Consider the following 25,682-nt stretch of genomic DNA (forward strand, 5'->3'; position numbering starts at 1 on the left):
AGCTCACTTGTATCATCTTTTTAGATCAAATGTATAATCAAATATATTTGTGATATCAAATAATATTTGTCTTTCTCTAGTTTATTTACTTTGTATGATAATCTATGTTGCTGCAAATGACAGTATTTCATTCTTTTTATGAGTGTGTAATATTCCATCATATATATGTACCACATCTTTATCCATTCATGTATAGATGGACATTTAGGTTGCTACAATGTCTTAGCTACTGTAAATAATGCTGCAGTGAACACTGGGGGGCATGTGTTTTTTCAAATTATTATTTTCTCCAGATATACGCCCAGGAGTGGAATTGGTGGATCATATGGTAGTTCAATTTTTAGTTTTTTTTAGGGAACCTCCATACTGTTCTCCATAGTGGCTGTACCAATTTATATTCCTGCTAACAGTTGGAGTATTCCCTTTTCTCTGTACCCTCTCCAGCATTTATTATTTGTAGGCTTTTTAATGGTGGCCATCCTGACTGGTATGAGGGGATACCTCATTGTAGTTTTGATTTGCATATCTCTAATAGTCATGTTGAGCATCTTTTCATGTGCTTTTTTGGCTATCTGTATGTCTCTGAAGAAATGTCTATTTAGATCTTCTGCTCATTTTTTGACTGGGTTGTTTGCTTTTTCATATTGAGCTACATGAGCAGTTTGCATATCAATCCCTTGTCAGTTGCATCATTTGAAAATATTTTCTCCCATTCTGTGGGTTATCTTTTTGTTTTGTTTATGGTTCCTTTGATGTGCAAAAACTTTCAACTTTAATTAGGTCCCATTTGTTTGTTTTATTTCAATTACTCTAGGAAGTGGATCCAAAAATATATTGCTGTGATTTATGTCAAAGAGTATTCTGCTTACATTTTTCTCTAAGTTTTATAGTGTCCAGTCTCACATTTAGCCTGTAATCCATTGAGTTTATCTTTGTATTTGGTGTTAATGTTCTAACTTTATTCTTTTATGTGCAGCTGTCCAGTTTTTCCAGAACCGATTGAAGAGACTGTCTTTTCTCTATTATATATTGTAGACTCCTTTGTTATAAATTAATTGGCTGTAGGTGTGTGGGGTTTATTTCTGGGCTTTCAATCTTGTTCTTTTGATCTGTATTTCTGTTTTTGTGGCAGTACCATACTGTTTTGATTACTGTAGTTTTGTAGTATAATCTGAAGTTAGGGAGCCTGATTCTACCAGCTCCATTTTTCTTAGAATTGCTTTGGCTATTTCGGGTCTTTTATGTTTCCATACAAATTTAAAAATCTTTGTTTTAGTTCAGTGAAAAATGTCACTGGTAGTTTGATAGTGACTGCATTGAATCTATAGATTGCATTAGGTAGTATAGTCATTTTGACAATGTTGATTTTTCAATCCAGAAACATGGTATATCTTTCCATTTACTTGAATCATCTTTGATTTCTTTCATCAGCATCTTGTAGTTTTCAGAATACAAATCTTTTACCTCCTTAGGTAGGTTTATTCTGAGGCATTTTAATCTTTTTGCTGTGATGGTAAATGGTATTGTTTCCTTAATTTATTCTTAAGTAACTTGTAATTTTTTCTAATCTTTTGCTGTTAGTATATAGAAATGCAACAGACTTCTGGGTATTAGTTTTGTATCCTGAAAATTTCCCCAATAAATTTTTGAGCTCTAGTAGCTTTCTGGTAGTACCTTTAGTATTTTCTATGTTTAGTATAATGTAACCTGCAAAGAGTGACAGTTTTACATCTTCTTTTCCAATTGGGTTCCTCTTCTTTCTTTCTTCTCTGGCTTCCATGACTAGAGCTTGCAAATTATATTGAATAAAAGTGGTGAGAGTGGACATCCTTGTCTTGTTCCTGATCTTAGAAGAAAGGCTTTCAGCTTTTCTCCATTGAGCATGATGTTTGCTGTGGGTATGTCATATGGCTTTTATTATGCTGAGTTAAGTTCCCTTTATCCCCACTTTCTGGAGAGTTTTTTCATAAAGGGATGTTGATTTTTGCCAAAAGGTTTTTATGCATATATTGAGATGATCATATGGCTTTATTCTCCAGTCTGTTACTGTGGTATATCACACTAATTGATTTGCAGATATTAAAAACATTCTTGCATCCCCGGGATAAATCCCATTTGATCATGGTATATGGTTCGTCTGTTCATGAAAGTCACTCAGTCATGTCCAACTCTTTGTGACTCCATGGACTATAGAGTCCATGGAATTCTCCAGGCCAGAATTCTGGAGTGGGTAGCCTTTCCCTTGTCCAAGGGATCTTCCCAACCAGGGATTGAACCAAGGTCTCCTGCATTGCAGGCAGATTCTTTACCAGCTGAGCCGCAAGGGAAGCCCAAGAATACTGGAGTGGGTAGCCTATCCCTTCTCCAGTGGATTTTCCTGACCCAGGAATTGAATGGAGTCTCCTGCATTGCCTGCATATTTTTTACCAACTGAGCTATGGTCTGTTCTATTTATTCCTGATTCAGTTTTGGGAGACTGTACCTTCCTAAGAATATGTTCATTTCTTCTAGGTTGTCCATTTTATTGGCATATAGTTGTTTGTAGTAGTCTCTTAAAATCCTCCATATTTCTGTGGTGTCATTTGTAATTTCTCCTTTTTTATTTCTAATTTTATTGATTTGAGTCCTCTCCCTGTTTTTGATGAGTCTGGCTAAAGCTTTATCAATTTTATTTTTTCAAAGAAACATCTTTTAGTTTAACTCATCTTTTCTACTTTTGTTTTGGTCTGTATTTCATTTATTTTTGCTCTGATCTTTATGATTTATTCCCTTCTACTAACTTTGGGTTTTGTTTGTTCTTCTTTCTTTAGTTGCTCTAGGTGTTAGGTAGGTTGTTTATTTGAAATTTTTCTTGTTTCCTGAGGTAAGATTGTATTGCTATAAACTTCTCTCTTAAACTGCTTTTGCTGCATCCCAACGTTTTTGGATCATTGTGTTTTCATTTTTCTGAGTCTTTTTTGATTTCCTCTTTGATTTCTTCAATGATCCATTTTTTTTTTTTTTTTTTTTTTTTTTTTTTTTTTTTTTGGTCATTTAGTCTCCATGTATTTGTGTTTTGGGCAGTTTTTTTTTTTTTTTTTTTTTTTTAATAGTTGATGTCTAATTTCATAGTGCTGTGGTTGCAAAAGAAATTTCAATTTAATATATCAGGGTTTTCTTTGTGGCTCAGTATGTGATCGATCATGGAAAATGTTCCATGTGCACTTGAGAAGAATGTGTATTCTGCTACCTTTGGATGACATGCTCTGTAAATACGAATTAAGGCCATCATGTCTAATGTGTCCTTTAAGGCCTATGTTTCCTTATTGACTTTTTTCTCTGATCCATTCATTGAGGTAAGTGGGGCATTAAAGTCCCCCACAATTCTTGTGTTACTGTTGACTTGTACTTTTCTGGCTGTTAGCATTTGTCTTATATATTGAGGTGCTCCTATGTTGGGTACATGTATGTTTGCAACTATTATCTCTTTTTGGATTGATCCCTTGATCATGTAGTATTCTTCTTTGTCTTTTGTAACAGTCTTTATTTGAAAGTCTATTTTGTCTGATATGGCTGTCACTACTCCAGCTTTCTTTTAATTTCCATTCCCTCACTTTGTCTGTATATTCTCTAGATATGAAGTGGGTCTCTTAGACAATATAGATTAAAGTATTTATTAGTATGTATGTTCTTATTGCCAAATTGTTAATTCTTTAGGATTTGCTTTTGTGGGTCCCTTCCTCTTTTGTTCTCTTCTATTGTGATTTTGTAACTATCTTTGGTGTTGTGCTTGGATTGATCTTTCTTTTTTGTGTGTATATCTATCATAGATTTTTGGTTTGCAGCTGTTAATACGATGAGGTTTTTATATAGCAGTCTATAAACATACAAGATTGTTTTAAGTTGCTGGCGTCTTAATTTCAAATGCATTTCCAATATCCTGCATTTGTACTCTCCTCATGATTGCAAATGGCAACCCACTCCAGTGTACTTGCCTGGAGAATCCCAGGGACGGAGGAGCCTGGTGGGTTACTGTCTATGGGGTCGCACAGAGTCAGACACGACTGAAGCGACTTAGCAGCAGCAGCAGCATGATTGCTGGTTTGATACCATTTTTGTTTGTAAATGATTTTCTATCTTTACAGTTTGTTGGACTTTACTGATGAACTTTCCCATTTATAATTTTCTTTTGTTTTAGTTGTGGTCTTTTCTTTTCCACCTAGAGAAGTTTCTTCAGCATTTGTTGTAAAGCTGGTTTGGTGGTGCTAAATTCTCTTAGCTTTTGCTTGTCTATAAAACCTTTGATTTCTCTGTTGAATCTGAATGAGAGTCTTGCCGGGTAGAGTATTCTTGTTTATAGGTTTTTCCCTTTCATCACTTTAAATATATCATGCCAGTCCTTTCAAGCTGCAGAGTTTCTGCTGAAAAGTCAGATGATAACCATATGGGGATCCCCTTGTAGGTTACTTGCTGCTTTCCCTTTGTTGCTTTTAATATTTTCTCTTTGGTCTTTAATATTTGTCAGTTTGATAAATATGTGTCTTGGCATCTTCCTCCTTGGGTTTATCCTGGATGGGACTCGGTGCTTCTAGGACTTGAATGTCTACTTTCCCATGTTAGGGAAGCTTTTGGCTATTTCTTCAGATATTTTCTCAGGACCTTTCTCTTCTCCTTCTGGGACCCCTTTAATGTGAATTTTGGTGCTTTAATGTCTGAGAGGACTCTTAAACTGTTCTCATTTCTTTTCATTCTTTTTTCCTTATTCTGTTCTGTAGCAGTGATTTCCACCAATACCAATCTCTCTTCCAATTCACTTAACTTGCTCTTCTGCCTCATTTATTCTGGTACTGATTCTGTCAAGTGTATTTTTTTACTCTTCTAGTATATTTTTCATTTCACTTACTGTATTGCTCAACTCTGTATCTTTTTTTTTTTTTAGTTTTCTAGGTCTTTGTGACACATTTCAGGTATCTTTTCCATCTGTGCCTCCATTGTCTTTCTGAGATCATGGATCACTTTCACTGTCATATCTGAATTCTTTTTCAGTCTGATTGCCTTACTCCACTCCACTTAGTTGTTCTTCTGGGCTTTTATCTTGTTCCTTCTATTGGAACATACTTCTCTGCTGACTCATTTTGTCTAACTTTCTGTGTTTGTGGCCTCCTTTTCTCAGGCCGCAGGTGTGTAGTTATGCTTGCTTCTGGTATCTGCCTCTGCATGATAATGGTCCAGAGGCATGTACAGGCTTCCTAGTGGGAGGGATTGGTGCCTGCCCACTGGTGCAGCTGGGTCTTGTCTCTCTGGTAGACAGGGCCATGTCAGGGGTATGTTTAAACATAGCTGTGAGCTCAGGCTTTAGGCAGTCTGTGTGTATTTTCACCCTGTTGGTTTTTTGGCCTGAGGTGTCCAAGCACAGGAGCCTGCAGTCTGTTGGGTGGGCCCGGGTCTTGCTATTGAGACCTCTGAGCAAGCTCATGCCAATGAATATTCCCTGGAGCCTCTGCCTCTAGTGTCCTTGCCCACATAGTGGGCCTGAGCTGACCCCTCCCCTCCAAAAGACCCTTTGAGACCCACAGGTAGGTATGGCTCAGGCTCTTATGTAATAACTGTTTTATTATGTTCCAGGGCATGTAAAACCTTGTGTGTGCCCGCCAAGAATGGAATTTCTGTTTCTCCCAGTCCTGTGGAGCTCCTGGCCTTCAAAGTCAAATGCTCTGGGGGCTTCTCCACCCAGTGTCAGACTCAGGCTAGGGAGCCTGACATGTGGAGCTCAGAACTCTCACTCCAAGGGAGAACCTCTGTGATATAAATATTTTTCACTTTGTGGGTTGTCCACCAGGTAGGAATGAAATTTGATAACATCACAAATGTGCCCCTTCTATCATCTCATTGTGGCTTCTTCTTCATCTGTGGATGTACAGAATATCTTTTTTGGTAGGTGTCAGTCTTTTTCATTCGGCAGTTAGTTGTAAGCTTGGTGATTTCATGAGAGGAGGTGAGTTCAAGTCCTTCTGCTCCCCCATTTTGTCTGCTCCCTGCTCTGTGATCATATACCTTTAGAAGATTTTCTTCGTGCAGTTTTTCTTCTTTTGCTTGGCCTCTCTTATCCTTTTTACCTTTCTTGTCCACCAAAGCCAACCTACATTAACAATCTAATATAAATAACATCTATAGTTAATATGGAAATGGTAATAACATATTTCTTTTATGTACACCCATAGCTTCCCTAAATATATAAATACACTTCCTTTTTTCTTTTGTTACTGTTTGTTTTCCAGTCACATAATCTTTTCTACACAAGTTACATATGCTTTCCTACATCTTAGTGTTCTCACTAAAGGATATCTCATGGAAATTCCTCTAAGCCAAACAGCAGAGCTTCATTCCATTCTTTATAATGACAACACAGTGGTTTATGGTATAGATATGCCATAACTCATTCATTCTTTTTACTACTGATAAGAATTTAGCTTTGTATCCACTGTGTCTTTCTTTGGAAAATCCTGACAGCAGCTTTATTCATAATTGCTAAAACTTGGAAGTGCCAAGATGCCCTTTGGTAGGTAAATGGATAAATAAATTGTGGTAGAGTCATCCAATGGATTATTTTTCAGCACTAAAAAGAAAGGCGCTATCAACCAATGAAAAGACATGGAGGAAACGTACATGTATATTACTGAGTGAAAGAAGCTAATCTGAAAAGGCTAAATGCTGCATAATTCCAACTATATGACATTATGGAAAAGGTGAAGCTAGAGAGACAATAAAAACATCAGTGTTCCCAGAGGTTGGGGGAGGGAAGGATGACTAGGTGAAGCATAGATTTTTTTGGGTAGGGAAACGATCCTGCATGATACTATAATGGAGGATTGGAATATAGAACATCAAGAGTAAATTCTAATGTAAACAATGGACTTTGGTTGTAATGATGTGTCAGTGTAGGTTTATCCTTGGTAAAAAATGTACCACTCTAGAAGGAATTTGATAGTAGGGGAGGCTGTGAAGGAGTTGGGGCAGAGAGAATTTGGAAAATCTCTTTCTGTTCTACTCAAATTTGCTGTGAATCTAAAATTCCTCTAGAAAATAAGTTTTATATCAAAAGTCATGCAATAAATAGTAGTCTTATGAAATGGAGGTGTTTTTTTTTTTTAATAAGAGAAAAGGTTTATTTCCATGCACATAGGTGCCAAAAAAGTAACATGTTTCATGGTGAAAGCTAAAGGCTTATAAACCAGACTTAACAGCAGAAACGAAGAGGGGATAATTGGCTTCTATGAGAAGAACAGAGAGGGTTCTTTAGAAAACAATGAGATAAAATAGACTGTACGATAATGTTTGTCTGTACAAGGATGAGTGATTTTTGCATCTTCTTCAGGATCTTAAAATACCCTGCAGGAGAGATTTATGGTAGGGTTACTCTATGTCTCTCTCCTGGGACTAGACTCTACCCTGAAGAGGTAATTGATAGTCATGGTCATTTCTCAGAAGTTTCTGCTTTTACTCAGGTGAGGGGAGCTCTAAGAAGGCTTTCTTGTACATCTGTTGAATCTCAAGTATGAAACAGATTCTATTAAGATCATGCTGTATGATCTCCACTCTTAAGTATTATAGGCAAGTTTTACTCAAAATCACTGTTACAAATACTTAAAATAGCCATAGAATATTACATTTAAATATTTTACTATGAAGCTCAATCTATTAAATGGAGTTCAACCTAACTGGTCCAATAGGCAGGGTTTTTAACTCTTAGTATAATGAAGATAAAGCAAGGGCTCCCATTTGTATACCTTGACAACTCAGCCCATCACTGGTTCTTCGAAAGCCAGTTCCACAGTGGACTACACAGCGATAGGATCCGATGGTATTATCACAGTCCTGACCAGCATGGCAGGTGTATCCACCCAAAGCACACTCATCAATATCTGCAACAAAGTGATTCATTTAACTAAGGAGAGTGGGGAAAAAACCCAACTTAAGAACCTGCTGTGAAATAAGAATAAGAAAAGCAATGAGTGACACTTGAAATACACAAGAGCAAGAATGTTGAATTTGGGGGTAGGTCCCTTCAGATGGGTAAAGAGCTGACAAGCTCATAGCAGGACAGTGTGTATCTTAAAAGACCAAGCCATCCATCAGACCACTTATAAATTAGGTGACTGAAAAAAGGTACTTCTTACTAACATCTGAGTTCTCATTTGTAAAATGAGGATAATATCTGTCTCTCAGTACTGCTTTAAAAATTAAAGGAAATAATGTATACAAAGTGCCCAATCCATACTGGACATTCCCATAGAAGTTATTCCTATGCCCTCTTATGTCCTTACTCCCTCTCTCTTTTGTATTTAGACGGAGGCCTACTTGGGCATAGAGGGAGAAGTCCTTTCTTCTTTTCATTTTTAATTTACAAATTAGGCTCCTATACAATTTCTAACTTTGAAGCATACCTAGAATTTGATAGAAATGTGTGATTTCTTTTTTTAATGTTCCTAAAGTCCTACTGGGATTGTGCAGTTCACTTAAATTCTTTATAACCTATTTTTCCTTGGTGTTATCTCTGTAAAATGCATATGGTAATAGGCCTGCCCGCCTCTCATCATTGTGTTGTGGGGATTGAGTGAATCATTAGAGGCATCCCTGCCCAGAGTGCCCCATATGAAGGCAGTGTGTGAGCAGTCTTCTCTCTGCCTTACTTTTTCAACTTAACGAAGGCAGAGGCAGAAAGAGTAGTAAAGAAGAGCCTTGGCCTTCCATGCTTTCCCTACGTCAGAGATCGCCATGCCCATTGCTTAAATGTGTTGATTAGATTTAGCCATGTAACTACCTTGACAAGTTCTTCCATCGGCAGCTATGGTGAGGCCTTTAGGGCAGGAGCAATAATAGGTTCCAATGGCATTGTGACAGAAATGAGAGCAGGGATTCCCTGCGGCACATTCATCTTCATCTGGAAGAAGAAACAAGACCCAATTAGTATGGAGAAGCCCTACTTTCAAGGAGTTATTAGAGTGGGTGGAAAGAGTTGCCTGTAGAGGCCAATGTAACAGAAAATGCTCCATATGCCACAGAATAGAAACACAAAATGAAATTACTTTTGGGTCCTCACATTATCTCTGACAGTGGTTGCATTAATTTTAAAACAACAATGATGAAAGCTAAGACATAATGACCATTTACTGTGATGGAAATGCTTTTTATTATACTTATGTTAACTCATCTCAACATTCCTAGGAGATAAGTATTTTTATTCCTATTCTCATTTGTATGCTAAGACTGAGGAACAAAGAGGTTAACTAAATTGCTGAAGGTCACCTAGGTCATTATCAGCAGAGCTGGGATTTGAACCTGGGCAGTACAGTTTCTAAAGACGACCTTTTTATCACTGTATGATGTTTCATTGCATACCAGCCAAAAGAAAAGCACTGTGTATGCCAGTTTGAGCTCCTCTAGCCATTTATTTAGCTGTTTACTTATCTGTGACTCTCCTGCACTGGCACATGGATGGCACAAGGCAGGTTTAGTCATCAGTCCTCCACCCACAATCCAGCCCTCTGCTACAGCTGGGCAATTCTAGGGTTAGGTGACTTAGAATTGAATTACTTCTGTTTCACATTTGTGCAATCAGGTGGCCAAACACAGTCCAGTGCTTGGTTCCTATGTTCAATCTACCCCTGTACTTGATCATGATTCCTGACACACTTGATTGTGGAACTAACTGAAACAGCATGGGCTTTGTATCTATCTCAAATTCAAATCTAGCTCTGCCATCTGATAGCTGAGTGAACTTAGGCACTCAGCTTCTTCACATCGCAATTTCCTCACCTGTAAAATGAGACAGTTAGAGGACTATTGTGATTAATAAATATCTAGCAAAATGACAGTAAATGTCCACTGATGATAGCATGAACATATTATGAAAAACAAAAGTGCATCATTTATTGTTGTACTTACCAGCACAAAAGGGTCCGACCGAGTCTAAGGCAAACCCAGGGGGACACTGATTACTGCGTTCTCCTACCATAGAGACAAAAGCAAAATTAACTGACTTGTTAGAACTTTAGCACCTTATTTCTTTCCAGAACCATCTTCCCTGGGAAGATGTGCCAAAAGTGGAACACATGACATAGCAAATGCAATAGGTGAAAACAAGCAGAATGGAAAAATTTTCCTGTTTCTTAAGCAAGAACTAAATGAATCATAGTACAGAGATTGTTGGCAAGCAGCCAATGGAAGCAGATTTTCTGCTTAAGTAGTTTACATGAATCAAAAGAAAATTAATTATTCTTTGATAACAAAAAAGGATACAAATCAGTGTGACTGCCAGGCATAACCACAGGCAAAATCCTATTCTTCCAGCCATTTACTGTCTCTGTTCTAGAAGTTGGAATGGTATTTTGAAAACCCTTAAAATAATTTATGCCAGTGAAAAACAAACTTTAATGAAGAAAACCTCTCCTTTTGTCAATTTCCATTTGCACAGAGAAGCATCTGGTTCAGAGTTCCTCTGTGTGTAACCAAGTATTCTTTCCATGTAGTCAAAGCAAGAAGAAACAGGCATATCATTATGGAGTAGATGTCAGATTAGTGTTAGAAGAAAACGTATAAACAAGAATAGGTAGCTTAGGGAATCTCTTTTCTTAGGAAGTAACTCTGTTTTGATGGATGTAAGTTATTTTACAAATATAAACATTAATGAGATGCAAAAACTTAAACTCATTTTCAAGTTACCAAAGTAATATAAACACACACACACCTTAAAAGGCAATCATTGACATAATAGATTTCTCTTAAGGGGAATTTTATTTAAGTCATATAATACACTGATTTTATATTCAATCTCTTAGAAATTATCTTAGATTTTCCTTCAATTCCAAATACACAAGATGGTTTACTTTTATTGCTTTAGGTGTTCTTCATAGAGTGAGTCTGGGTATTTATTTTTCATATTCATTCTACTTTGGAGAGTCTCTGATTGCAAAATTATTTAAGCCCTGCTGAGACCATGACACTGTTCAAAACTCGCATACATATTTGTGGAGGGTGGAAGAAATACTACTCCAGTGAATATAGTTCCTTGACTAGAAAGCTAAAGCCATACTTTCTATTTCTAGGCAATCAAACTGCTTAAAACCTTGAGGAGAAAGCAGAGGTTCGTGATCCATTTCCTCTCCAAGTGTGAAAATGACCCTGAGAGTATTCAAGCCTTCCTGCACCTTCAAGGGAATGGGGGCAGGATGGATGGGATAGAAATGTTTGCTAAGTGATTGCTGACTGTCATCCAGTGCCGTGAGCTTCGTGTGCTATATTTAAATCTCAGAATTCCCTGACTCCCGTCATAACCAATTTCCAGATGAAGAATTTGAGACTGAGGTCATGTAAGTAACCTAAAGTCAAAGGTAATAAAATTATAAAGATAATCTGGAACAAGGATTTAGACGCAAGTCCGTGTGACTTTCAGCCACTGAACTCAAGAATACAATTCAGATGACCCAATCTCATTTCTTTTTATGGCAGAGTAATATTCCATTATGTATATGTACTACATTTTATATATCTATTCATCTGTGAATGGACATTTAGGTTGCTTCCAATGTCCTGGCTATTGTAAATAGTGCTATGATTATTACTGGGTGCAGATGTCTTTTTGAATTATGATTTTCTCAGGGCAAATGCTCAGTAGTGGAATGCTGGGTCATATGGTAGTTCTATTTTTAGTTTTTTAAGGAACCTTCATACTGTTCTCCATAGTGACTGTATCAATCTACATTCCCACAAATAGTGCAAGAGAGTTCTCCACATCCTCTCCAGCATTTTTGATTTATAGATTTTCTGATGATGGCGATTCTGACCTATGTGTGATATGGTAATACTTCATTGTAGGTTTGATCTGTATTTCTCTAATAATTAGTAATTTTGGCCATCTTTTCATGTGTCTCTTGGTCATCTGTATGTCTTCTTTAGAGAAATGTCTGTCACACACAGTGAAATAAAAAAATGTTGATATTAATACATGTATATGGAATCTAGAAAAATGGTACAGATGAACCTATTTGCAGGGCAGGAATAGAGGCACAGATGTAGGGAATGGATGTGTGGGCACGCCAAGGGGAGAGGCAGGTGGGATGAATTGGGAGCTGGCATTGACATGTGTGCGCTGCCATGTGTAAAACAGATAGATGGGGGAGCCCACGGTATAGTGCAAGGAGCTCAGCTCAGAGCTCTGTGATGACCTAGAGGTGTGGGAGGGGTAGCTGTATACATACAGCTGATGCACTTCACTCTGCAGCAGAAACTGACACTAAAGCAACTATACCCCAACATAAAGTTTTAAAAGGAATACAGTTCAGGTGGTTATAATTCATGCTTCATTTTTATTCACTTATTTACATATGCCTTAATGTAGCCAATATGTTGTGTACAGCATTGTGTTGGGGCCACAGTTGTGGAAAAATGTGTCACATAAATATGTTATTATCTGATAGAAGCTTTAGATTTTTGGTTCTAAACAGGGAGATAGCTTCCATAAGGCGGCATCTGGGAAGTTTCCTGGGAGAGACTTTGGTTGTCCTGATGATGACAAGATTTAATAGGAAGCCTGTTTTGTGAGTGGGGTGGACCCCAGGGCAGGTTTTAAATATTGCAATGCGTGGGATAAGGATGCAAGATGAAGATGTGTCCCTATCCCCATTTTTTTGTGGAATCCAGAAAGCTGTTTGTAATTATCTATGGCTAGAACTCATCTTCCAATTATTAAACATTTTTGTGTGTGATTAAAATACACAATAAACTTTCCAGGAATGCAACTGTCACGTAAATGGATGGCTCACTGTACATTGTTTTAGTCAGAATGTTACCAAGATTAACTGTTTCTTTTTTTTGTTTTTGTTTTTAAACATCATGCTGCTGCTAAGTTGCATCTGACTCTGTGCGACCCCATAGACGGCAGCCCACCAGGCTCCCCTGTCCCTGGGATTCTCCAGGCAAGAACACTGGAGTGGGTTGCCATTTCTGGGTTCTAAATATTGGTTCAGCCATATAAATACTTCTATCTATAATGTCCAAAGATTTTCATATCAAAGTACATAAAATACATATTCTCCTTTTATTCTTTCTCTTGTAGTTAAAGAACGTGACTTTGAATTATATCGTGATTTTCTTTTTTGACATAGTAGGAAGGTAATGCAAAATATTTGTTTGTGTGTTATGGTAATATATAATTGTAAAAACATTGATAAGTATAAAATTCTCTGTGCCCTTTCACTTGAGACAAACTACTGCCAAGATTTTGATGCTCTTCCTTGCAGTCACTTCTATGAGTATACTATCATATTAGTATACTATCAGAATATGCTTCAAACAATTAAGTTAGGATCTTTATAGACTAATAACTGCCAAACTTTACTGATACTATAATCTATTGGAGAGGTTATTAAAAATATAGAGCCCTTGGTTCTACCCCAGTCAGAATGGCAAAGGAAGAAGCCTGGGAAATCGGTGTTTTCAACCAGTATGAAGGTTTCCTTACAGTCGCTATGATGTGGGCAACCTAGGTTTGGATCATATAGTAAAGACTAGATACAACAGAATCATTCAGAGGCTGTGTTGAATATACAGACTCCAAGGTCCAACCTTAGACTAGGTAAACCAAAATCTTTGTGTCTAGAAATCTGAACTGTCATCAAGGTCTGTACAAGTCTAACTGCATTGTAACCCTAGTTCGTTTAGACCCAACAAAAAGAACATGCTGGTTAAGCAACTCTGCCCCCTGGTGGTCATTTAAAAAGAAACAGCAGGTGCACAATTATTAAAACAAACAGGAACAGTAACAACCAATGGGCAAGTGCATCAGCTGTGATTCACAGAATTCAGGAACAGTAAGAGGTTTTAAATGTCTCACAGTGTTCCCTTCTACCGTGGGACTCAAATCCCTCCATAGAGAGAAACCATAAAGACCATCAAGCAGTTTCACGTTTAGAGGACTTAACACGATTGGATAGAAAGTACATGGCTTTTCAAAAATCATTTTAATTCCTCTAGTCCCTGATAATATAAATTCATTTTAACCAAAATCTTGTGCTAAAGTTTTTTTAAAAAAATTGTATGGAGTACTGGAAAAAGTGGAAGTGGAGATTAAATTTGAAAAGTAGGTATTACTGGGGAAAAGAAAATATAACTCTTTGTTCCAGTGGCTCTTTTCTCGTGTCCAAGTTAAAGTAACATGCATGACAATAGTAAAATAAGGTGGTGGTGACTGACGTGGGTGGAGAAGGTGTGGGGCTATGAGGCTTCATGAATCTGAGATTAGTTCAAAAAATGTGAATATATTCTTACATTACTATGACCTCAGATTTGATGAAGCAGTTCTGATGCTGAAGAAGAAAACAGTTACATGCACAACTGATGAGAGCAAGGGTAAACAGTGAAAATGCATTTTTAGTGTATGTGCTAAAGATGATAAACAAAATGATGCTGGCTAAATCTACTTGGATTTATTTTAGGAAAGCCAGCACAAAGCAAAACACACACTCCCCAGACTACTCCGAATCATTTTAAATATACTCATGGGAGCCTAAAGTTCAATATTAAAATCATCCAGTTAGTGTCTATAACATAACCTCATGCAAGTATCTCCAAGCATCAAAACCCCATGGGATATGGAATGCTAATTGTCATGGTGCCTCTTACCACTGAAAAATAGTACTTATGAACCTATATGCAGGGCAGGAATAGAGAGGCAGATGGGGGAAGGTGAGGGTGGGACAAACTGAGAGAGTAGCTCTGAAACATATCCATTACTATATGTAGAATAGACAGCTAATGGGAAGCTGCTGTACAACACAGGGAGCTCAGCCCAGTGCTCCATGACAACCGAGAGGGGTGGCATGGGGTGGGAGGTTCAACAGGGAGGGGACATATGTATACTTAGGCTGATCACAACAAGGTTAAAGCAATTATACTCCAAAATAAAAAATAAATATTTAAATAAAAATGAAAAAGGATATCTCAGAATATAGATACATCAAAACCCACCAGCATAGGGGGACTACTAAGATCAAGAGGAAGCAGTTCAAAAGCTATAATTTCCAAGAACAATAAATGCCAGCTGGAATTCTGGTGATTACTCCCCAGTTTTTCTTTTAAAATACAGAAACTTTTTTTTTTCTGGACTAGGTTAAGATATACCTTTACATCCTGTTTCAGGAATTAAAAAAAATCTTGTAAGATTCAAAACAAGAACAAATGGAGTTTATTACCCAAAGAAAAATCATTGACAGAGGATATCTTTTTAAATTGCTCTGTGTATATAGGCTAGAACAGTAACAACTCCAATATGCTATTAATATATGAAGATGCATATTAGCAAACCAAATGTACTAGAATGCTAATTGGATTGGACTTACCATAGGACTTTACTTATAAAACATAGACAATACACATGAAAAACATGTTACGTTCAGTCTACACCTTGACATCCTTATTTTGAATGGCATCAGTGCAATTCTTTTACCCATTTAGAAAGGACTACCTAGCATGAAGAGCTGGACTTTCCCTTAACCAAATTACCTTTGGAAATTGAAGCATGGATTTTAAAACCCAGTGTCTCTTCTAACTGGTTGTAGTCAGATTCCACGGAGGATGCATGAAGTGTCTCTACCAAGAAAGGCATTCTTCCCTGTGCCTCATCATAGAAGACAGTGTGGTTCCATGTGTAAGGGACGCTGATGCCATCAATGGTGAACAGCCGGGTTGAGTAGGCATACAGCTGCCCAGGGCCTGTTTGAACGTAGTCCTCAGTGTAATCCTAAGGAGGACAATACGGATTTGAGGATCAGCATGGCTCCTGTTTTTTTTTTTTCTTCTTGAGGGTACTGTTATATGTAGAATGAGATAAAAATGGCTTAGCGTCTAAAAATATACAGTTCTAAATAAAAATTGTAATTATATAGCAGTGTTCAAACTTAAAGTTTGAACCTACCTACCATTGTAATGACCTTAGTTTCATGATTTTAGTGTCATAAATGAGAGTTTAATAAGGGACTCAGAGTTGTCGGTCAAAAGTAAAGTAAAAATGTGAAAAGGCGATTGCTATCGTTCTTTAATTTCTGGAATACTTTTGGGGATGGTCTATAAAATCTTTTATGTAAGACTTACTGTTCTCTTTGTCTATAGAAAGTTAAATGGCTTAAATCAACATAGCTCTGATCTTAGTCCTGATGAGCATGGTCATAAAACTACTAAAAGCTTATAAAGACTCCTCCTTAAAGATTTTTAGACAAAGACCACATAGCCATTTCTACCCTTAGTGGTTTAGAGATTTATTCTCCAAAGTGAACAAGGGAAACTATACAAGTTTTCTGTGCTTCTTTAATGATCTCTGACTCCGACTCTTACCATTACTCCAATAAACAGCGAAGGCACGTTACCCTAGCTTTTACCTTCACGGTGACTTGGGCAGGTGACGGTAGCTGCAGGACATAGCCACTCACGATGATATCTACCAGCAGAGCACCGTCAGAATCCAAGCCCCGGGCAACGTGAGTCATCCGCAAGATTTCTCCTAGGAATTAAAATTTATTCATTTCAACAGCAAATATATTACATATACGTGTGTGTGTATGTATATATACAGATACACTTCCCAGTAGTAAAAACTCCACCTGCCAATGTAGGAGGTGCAGGTTCAATCCCTGGGTCAGGAAGATCCCCTGGAGAAGGAAATGACAACCCACTCCAGTATTCTTGCCTGGAAAACTCCATGGACAGAGGAGCCTGGTGGGCTACAGTCCACGGGGTCACAAAGATCCTGATACGACTGAGCATGCACATATGTGTATATGTGTGTGTTTTTTTTTAATTTTTAATTTTTTAAAAAATTTTATTTAACTTTACAATATTGTATTGGTTTTGCCATATATCAAAATGAATCTACCACAGGTATACATGTGTTCCCCATCCTGAACCCTCCTCCCTCCCCATACCATCCCTCTGGGTCATCCCAGTGCACCAGCCCCAAGCATCCAGCATCGTGCATCGAACCTGGACTGGAGACTCGTTTCATACATGATATTATACATGTTTCAATGCCATTCTCCCAAATCATCCCACCCTCTCCCTCTCCCACAGAGTCCATAAGACTGTTCTATACATCAGTGTCTCTTTTGCTGTCTCGTATACAGGGTTATTGTTACCATCTTTCTAAATTCCATATATATGCATTAGTATACTGTATTGGTGTTTCTCTTTCTGGCTTACTTCACTCTGTATAATAGGCTCCAGTTTCATCCACCTCATTAGAACTGATTCAAATGTATTCTTTTTAATGGCTGAGTAATACTCCATTGTGTATATGTACCACAGCTTTCTTATCCATTCATCTGCTGATGGACATCTAGGTTGCTTCCATGTCCTGGCTATTATAAACAGTGCTGCGATGAACATTGGGGTACATGTGTCTCTTTCAGTTCTGGTTTCCTCAGTGTGTATGCCCAGCAGTGGGAATGCTGGATCATAACGCAGTTCTATTTCCAGTTTTTTAAGGAATGGCTTGTGTAAGCACATTACGGACTTATTTTTATACCAGTTCGGCTATGTTATTGTACTTCAAACTTGATTAAACACAAATCATAAGAGAAAATAGCACTTAGCCCCCAAATTAAACTTAGATTTACTGAATTAAATTGATTTTAAAATTCCTTTTTTTACATTTTTTACAAAAATTTCACCTGATTACACCTATAATTATTAGGTGAAGGAATCCACACTGTCAACTGGCAAGCAATAGCAAGGCAGTTCTACAGAAATGGACAGATTGCCTGTGAGAAGGGGACAGACAACGCGACCAGGAAGACTGGCAACAGCCACAAGTCTGGCTCCAGCGGTTTGTTCTTTCTGGTGCTTTTAGAAACAGCAAAGTGGCATCTTAGGAAGTGGATTGCCGTACAAAGACCCACATGTCTTGTGGGCTGATTAAAGCTATGGTTTTCATCAGCCCTGCTACCTTAAAGATCACTGCTGCAAAGGCGGACCACCTTCAAAGATACTTCATATGAAGGTCTTTAAAAAGTCGTCTTCACTTGGAAAAGACCATGAATTGCTAATCCATATGCATTAAAGCTAGGGATAAAGTGAAAAGTCTTTAGATTTGCTTGTTTATATTTCCAATTTTTTGATTAAAGAATCCCTATCAGATATCATAACTGAATCTCTGGTTCAAAGACAAAAACCTTTAATTAATAGCTATGACTCAGCTTCCTGCTCTGCTTGGCCTTCAAAACCCTCTCTAAGGAATTACAGGAAAGATGAAGGAAAAAAAACCTTTTAGGTTATAAAAATCACTATACTATCTGAAAACATATGGCCTCTTATAGAGCCATGTCAGTAAAAGTTTATAGGAAAATATAAACTAGCTTTTATGTCATTTATGATAAGACGGCAACAAAACTTTGAAATTATCCTCTGTGGGAACATATAATGTATTTTTCTAAACTGCCAACTTTTACAGTGATCATATTTTTAAATAGCAATAGGATATTAAGTTCAGTTGATACGAACCAGTTGCAAATTCCACTTGGGTTTCTCTCTTGAAAACTGCATTGGTGAGGGTAAAGCCATTGACTGCTTCTCCTATTTCTTTTGCTGTTGTCCAATAAATGGGATTTAGAATAGAAACTATCTTTCTCATTGCTGGACCTAGAGAAAAAAGGGGTAAATAAGATGTCAAAGCAAAATATTTACAACCCATTGTTGTTACAGCAAATTATTCAAAGGGATGAATTCTAAATATACTTGAATAACAACAAAAATATCAGCATCTAAAAATACCAGTTTTTAAAAAGACTTTACCATTGGGATAAAACTAAGGACTATTACACTGCTCATTTAGTAGTAGCATCCCTAGAAATTTTAAGTGGAAATAATAGATGAAGAATAATGTATGTTTTTAAAAAGAGGCTTATTGACAACTGTTATCAGCAAAGAGACCTACCGAGATTGCGAGGTACATTGGTAATTTTGGCATGTATTATTCTAGTATCAGAGTTTGGGCTATCTGTGACCGTGGCGTTAAGGAAAGCAATTCCAAATTCAACATCATTAATGCTTCCAATAACACTTCCTCTGGCTCGCTGGGGCCCACCTATTGCGGGAAGAAAAAAACATTCTTGGAAAGGAAACAATTTCATCAACATTACATCGGAGAAAAGAAAGCCAGTATTCAAAGATGCTCCAAATCTTCTCCCAAACATTTAAAATATCATATGACATCTGAATTTCAGAGTGAAATAAATAAGCTTTCAAAACATTCTACTCCCATGTAACACTCATCATCCCACATAAATCTAGGATCCTTCCAATCTATGTACATCACAGTATTATTTCACAATCCAAAGCCAAAATAAAGTACGTGTTTGGTGATGGTGATGAAATGTTGATAATAATGAGGGTTTATTGAGCATGTCATGTACTATAGGAAGCACATAATATATTTTAACTCATTCTAGCAAAAATTCTATAAGGTAAGTTTAAATAGCCACAGTTTAAATAAATAGCCAGAGTTTGCAGACTAGGAAAATAAAGTTCAGAGCATTCAAGTGATTGTCCCATGATTACTTAATTAGGAAGCAGCAGAATGAGGATATGAACAGAGATCTGCTTGTCATTAAAACCCATATTCTTTATTGTTTATTTATTGGGGTACAGTTGCTTTACAATGTGTTGGTTTCTGCTGTACAACAAAGGGAATCATTTATATGTATACATATAGCTCCTCCATCTTGAGCCTCCCTCCCACTCCACCTTTCTAAGTCAGCACAGAGCACCGAGCTGAGCTCCCTGTGTGTCTGAAAGAGAAAAACAAGTTACCATCTATTGATGTATAAACGTGGGATCTAGAAAAATGGTTCAGAAAACCCCTATTCTTTTATCCATTGCCTCCTTCATGAGAGCGCAGAAGGAAGGAGGTATCAGCAACAAAACAGCTCCAAAGCCTTGTGACTGGTCACACACTTGAATATAGTTTGAAGCAATCATAAGGTGTTTCAGATATTGTTGTCATGTATTATACACTGGGGCTTCCCTGATGGCTCAGTGGTAAAGAATCTGCCTGCCAATGCAGGAGATGTGGGTTTGATCCCAGGTTGGAAAGATGCCCTGAAGAAGGACATGGCAACCCACTCCAGTATTCTTGCCTGGAGAATTCCACGGACAGAGGCGCCTGGCAGGCTACAGTCCATAGGGTTGTGAAAGAGTCGGGCATGACTTAGCAACTAAACAACAAATTATATACTGGGGAGAAATACAGTTGTATTCAATCTGAGAAAAGTCAATAAGTGTTTCATCATTTTATTTTGCATTATTTTAATAGTGAGAGAAACAGTTTTTTCACATTGATTCACCCTTCATGTTCTTGATTATATTCATCTGTTAGTCAAGTATTGAAGATACAATGGTAAGAAAGATAAAAAAGACATGAAGCTTGCTTTCATAGCACTTATATCTAAACAGGGGAGATAATAATTAGAATTCTACAAATAGATGTGAAATGCACTAATGTGTAAGATATCTATTACTCAGGGAAGTCTGAGAAAGAGGTAAAAATAGACTAGAGATGGGAAGATGAGTTGCTCAGGTCTTAGCTAAGATGAGGACTGAGCATATATACAAGTCACGAAAGGCAGAGAAAGGCTTTCTGGGTAGAAGATACAGCACACGTCGCCCTTTTAGGAGAGATGGTGGCTTGTCACATCTGAGAAGCTAAGAGTAGAGAGTTTAGAGAGTGATGGGAACCATGCAGCAGGATGACGCAAGAAAGTACATAGTAGGACCTGGCTGGCTCCTTAGTGATCCTACTATCATCTCGCTGTGCTTAGGACTAATTTCCTTAGTTCTCAAGGTCAGCACTAATGAGTGGCCCCCCATTTTGACCTTGATTCTCTAGTTTCACTAGAGACTTGAATCCCAGTGTTCAATAGATGTCTCCTTGTTCTGTCTACCCAGTTGGGATCCTTCAAACTCTCTATCAGATCCTGTAATCCAAATTATTTGCCTATTTGGACTTCTTCTGTCACTGGGTCCCTGGTATCATGAGAGACTGAGCTACAAAATGTCTCAATTGAAATGAGACCTGTCACTGTGCCTACATGTTAAGAGTCTCAACATCGTTGGTGATCAGCGCCATGCTGAGGAGACGCATTAAGCAACTGAGTGAGGGATGCTTGCTCTTTCAGCCTGCTTACATCCTATACATCTGTTCTTGTAACTCCTTTCTGTCCCTCTGTCAAATGGGCCTTGTTGATTTTCAGCGATATTTAATTCCCAAAGCAACCTTAAAGCTTTGGAATGTCCAATGGTATGCCCATATTTCAGCAGTGTGAAAATGTTCTTTTTGGTCTGGTTCTTTGAGATGAATACCCTTAATATTTTCCACAGTTTCTTGGGACTCCAGTAAACTCTGAGGTCCATGAGTTCTAGAATGCCAACTCTGTTCCTTCTGAATTGTTGTATCTCAATTATCTAGCCCATATTGCATGACTTGAATGACAGTAGTTGAAACCCCCCCTAATCTTTTCCCTTAAACTGAATTTTCCCTATTTTACTGTCTATACTCATGTTCTCTATATTTCAATCTGTGAAAGAACAGCCTCCAATTGTGTATTTCTATTAGCTATTCAGTTTCTGCCCAACCCTCATTTTTCTGCCTGGAATCTCAAACTGGTTTGCCCACTCTTCCTTGCCCTTTTTAGTCCTCAAGCCCAGGACTACTATTTACAGCTGGGGGAAGACCATATCCTTTTATAAAAGGAGCCTAGAAGGGGGCAAGTAGAGACTAATATCCAGCATGAGCTTTGGCGCAGAGCTGCATCAATGAGGGGGAAAAAGTGCCATTTTCCTAATTCTTCCATCCAGTTGTTGTCATTGTTTAGTCTCTATGTTGTGTCCAGCTCTTTGCAACCCCATGGACTGTAGCCCATGAGGCTCCTCTCTCCATGGGATTTCCCAGGCAAGAATACTGGAGTGGACTGCCATTTCCTTCTCCAGGGAATCTTCCCAACCCACGGATCAAACCTATGTTCCTGCTTGACAGGTGAATTCTTTACCACCGAGCCACCTGGGAAGCCCCTTTCACCCAGAGTTGGCACTATTTTGTAATTTGAGGGCTCAGAGTGACACCATTTTTTTTTTTTTTTTAATTCACAGAAAGTCTGTAAATGTGGTCCTGCCAAAGTCGAATGTAGTTGCTTACCTGGACATACTTGTATATTACATCTGGATACCTGAGTAGCATCGCCTGGGCAGGGGCGACCACTTTTAGATGGTATTGGATTGTTGCACAGCCGTTTTCGTGTCTTTTCACCTCCTCCACAAGAGGTGGAACACCAGCTCCAACTATGCCAGTTTCCCCAACTTCCATCCACTGTGAACAAGAACGAGATGGTCAATATTAACAAATGGGTTATAAAATCTACCCCCAGGGTGACTCTGCCTATATGAATTTCATTTCAAGACCTGAAATGATGGGGCTGCTACAAGGAGCACTGAATGAAAGGCTTTACTTATTCTACTGCCAGGGGTTGGGAGGCTCACCAGGACACATGTCCGTGTTGCATCTCTGGATCTGGGAGTCTGGGCCCCCACAAGCTCTTCCTCCATTGGAGGGACGAGGGTTATCACATGTGCGGTACCGCCGCATCTGCCCCCCATTACATGTCCGGCTGCATATTCCCCAGCCACTCCAAGGACTCCAGTTACCATGAGCTACAACACAGAACCATTGGAGAAGTGGTAAACAATGACATTCATCCAAAGAGTACAGAAAGACTCTATCCAGGAAGTGAAAAGAAACACCCAGATCTATAAATAGGCATCTTCCAAAGACAGGTGGTTTGGCTGTTGGTTTGACTGGAAACTGGGTATACATTCCAGTGACTGTACAATTCCATTTAACCTGCATAACCAAGGCTGAGTGCCAAAGCATTGATGCTTTTGAATTGTGGTGCTGGAGAAGATTTAGGAGAGTTCCTTGGACTGCACGATCAAAGCAGTCAATCCTAAAGGAAATCCTGAATATTCACTAGAAGGACTGCTGCTGAAGCTCCAATACTTTGGTCAAAGAGCTGACTCCCTGGAAAAGACCCTAATGCTGCAAAAGAGTGAAGGCAAAAGGAGAAAGGGGAGGTAGAGAGTAAGATGGTTAGATAGCATCATTGACTCAATGGACATGAATCTGAGCAAACTCCAGGAGACAGCAGAGGACAGAGGAGCCTGGCATGCTGCAGTCCAAGAGGTCGCAAAGAGTCGGACACAGCTTAGCGACTGAACCACAACAAAAAGAGTTTTCCAGGAGCTGGAGGATAGGAATGAGAAAAGGTCTCTGAGGAGTCAAGCTGTAACATTCAGGATACAGTGAAATGAAATGCTGCTAGGGTCCTAACTTCTAGCTTGGGTGACTAAATTAAGGCAGAGAGGCACTGGCTTGCTTCTATTAAGGAAGCATCACCAGTTAGTGTGGAAGGATGCCCTAGTCCTTGCACTCTGAAGCTGGTCCTATAAAGGACATGAAATAGGATGTAACCTCTGCCCATATAAATCAGTGGGGTCTGTGGTATTATGTAGACACAACAGCAGCCACGCAACATTTTGATGCTTTTTAGAACATGTCTAAACCAATGGTAGACAAATCAAGTAACAGACTGTTGTAATTTTAAGGACTTAACGGCCATAATGAAACTTTAAGAAAGTATAATGTTGACTCACTATTTCCAACACTCACTTGGACAAGAGTCACTATTACAAAAATCGCTCTGGACATCACTCCCTTCACATTTGTTGCCTCCATACTGGGGAGCAGGATCAGAGCAGTCCCTTGTTCTCTGCCTGGCGCCGCCTCCACAGGATACAGAGCAGGCACTCCAACTGGTCCAAGTGGCCCACTTGCCATCAACTGGGTTAAAGAAAAACATATGTGCTCTGTTACTACTTAGAAATGATCAAGTTAAACCCTGCGCATTGATAGGTTGAGTGATGATCTTATTGATACTGAGTCTTTTTTTTAAGTTTTTATTTTGTATTGGAGTATAGCCAGCCGATCAACAATGTTGTGACAGTTTCAGGTGGACAGCAAAGGGACTCAGCCATACATATACATGCATCCATTCTCCCCCAGACTCCCCACCCATCCAGGCTGCCACACAACACTGAGCAGAGTTCCCTGTGCTATGCAGTAGGACCGTGTTGGTTATCCACTTTAAATATAGCAGTGTGTACGTTTGACATTGATTCTTAACGACATACTCCCTAGATAAGACGTAGAGGTTAAATTATTGAGGGTACAAACATTGTATTTATCTTACTTGGACAGTGTCTTTCATTGCAAACTTGAATCTGTGTTTCTGCTCCATCACAATAGGATCCAGCAAATGACGGTGGTGGGTTATTGCACAGTCTTGTTCTTATTTGGGTACCTTTCCCACAACTTACGCTGCATGTCCCCCAAGGCTGCCAGGTACTCCATGCTCCATGAACTACAAACATCCCAAGACAGAGTTTCAAGTCACAGAACCACGTTTGTTATTAAAAAAATTATACAAATAAATAACTCGTAATGAGTTAAATTAGCCCAGAATCTAAAATAACTGAAATTGAACCAAAGCAAACGTAACAAACGATGTTCTTCCCTTCCCCCTCTGGTTAGATTTTCATGAGAATTAGTGTCTATAGGGAAATTGAGAAGGCTACCTGATGCCAAAATAAATGCTTAAAATTATCCAAAGGGGCTCTTTTATTAAAATTAAATGTAATCAAACTACTATATGTAAATAAAGTCTGAGCTTATAAGCCCTAAGTATTTTCTGGGGAAAGTGGAAGGAACCAGAAGCTAAGCTGTATAACAAATCTCGATGCAGTTATGGAGAACCAATTGTCTCCATATTAACTTGGACCCCATACTGCAAGGCCACATCTTCAAACCTGATTCAGCTTCACATTTAAAAATGTACTTGGACCTTTCAACAGCATGATGATTTGCACAGTTGTAACTCTTTGAAAAATTTTCCCCATTACATAATGTTCATAATTAAAAGTTCTAAATAACACACTCACCTGCTTCCTAAACAACAGAAAAAATTGACGAGTAGTTTCCAAGAAATAAGATTAAGGCCTTCCTTTTAGTAACTAACATATTACACCATCTGACCACAAGACTGGAACAACCTTGTTTCCCTCCAGGTGTAGAGGCTGAGAATAAACATTATGGTTTCTCTTATGTATAAGTCAGTATCGGGTCATATTTTTGTCAAAAGGTATTTTCTAGATGTGGGGCTCAAAAAGTTGTTGCTGTGGTCACCAGGTTTAACCAAGATAGGAACCATAGGGCTTTAAGGTCCTGTCTAAATAGTCTCTTAACACAACCTGTAAGTTGAAAAACAAGGAATGGAATTATCATTTGTTTTCTTTGTTTAGAAAATATTTTAAAACACATCTTGAATTTTCTTCTAATTAACTGTTGTCTAATTGAATTGACTACATATTCTTGTATTTTGTAGACACAAGAAACACAGTCACAAATTTATTTCAGCTGACAAGAATCTTCACTAAAATTATTTGACTAAACATAAAAGGGAAAGAAAGCCTTTCATTAAATGGCAAGTACTACTCAAGACTACTGCTTTATTAATTAAGATCACTGATGTTCACAGTTATTACATATGGATATG

At 38.2% G+C, this 25,682-nt stretch overlaps 1 protein-coding gene across 6 annotated transcripts in view; it reads right to left on the bottom strand.

The window, feature by feature from the left end:
• The window catches only part of HMCN1 (hemicentin 1), a 546,437-nt gene that overhangs the window by 28,996 nt on the left and 491,759 nt on the right, over positions 1–25,682 (bottom strand). For 5 of the 6 annotated variants that reach the window (XM_044942718.2, XM_044942717.2, XM_044942719.2 and 2 more), the window contains 11 exons: positions 24,321–24,491; positions 23,741–23,911; positions 22,555–22,725; positions 22,214–22,384; positions 18,959–19,108; positions 18,526–18,663; positions 16,410–16,531; positions 15,538–15,775; positions 9,925–9,987; positions 8,801–8,920; positions 7,767–7,901 (listed from right to left, as the gene is read on the bottom strand). In XM_044942718.2, coding sequence (XP_044798653.2) covers positions 7,767–7,901; positions 8,801–8,920; positions 9,925–9,987; positions 15,538–15,775; positions 16,410–16,531; positions 18,526–18,663; positions 18,959–19,108; positions 22,214–22,384; positions 22,555–22,725; positions 23,741–23,911; positions 24,321–24,491 — 1,650 coding nt within the window. Of the gene's footprint in view, positions 1–7,766; positions 7,902–8,800; positions 8,921–9,924; positions 9,988–15,537; positions 15,776–16,409; positions 16,532–18,525; positions 18,664–18,958; positions 19,109–22,213; positions 22,385–22,554; positions 22,726–23,724; positions 23,912–24,320; positions 24,492–25,682 lie in introns of those variants that run through there. The other variant, XM_044942721.2, reaches the window with a different exon arrangement.

This window comes from Bubalus bubalis, chromosome 5, assembly GCF_019923935.1.
Source record: "Bubalus bubalis isolate 160015118507 breed Murrah chromosome 5, NDDB_SH_1, whole genome shotgun sequence".
NCBI lineage: Eukaryota > Metazoa > Chordata > Mammalia > Artiodactyla > Bovidae > Bubalus > Bubalus bubalis.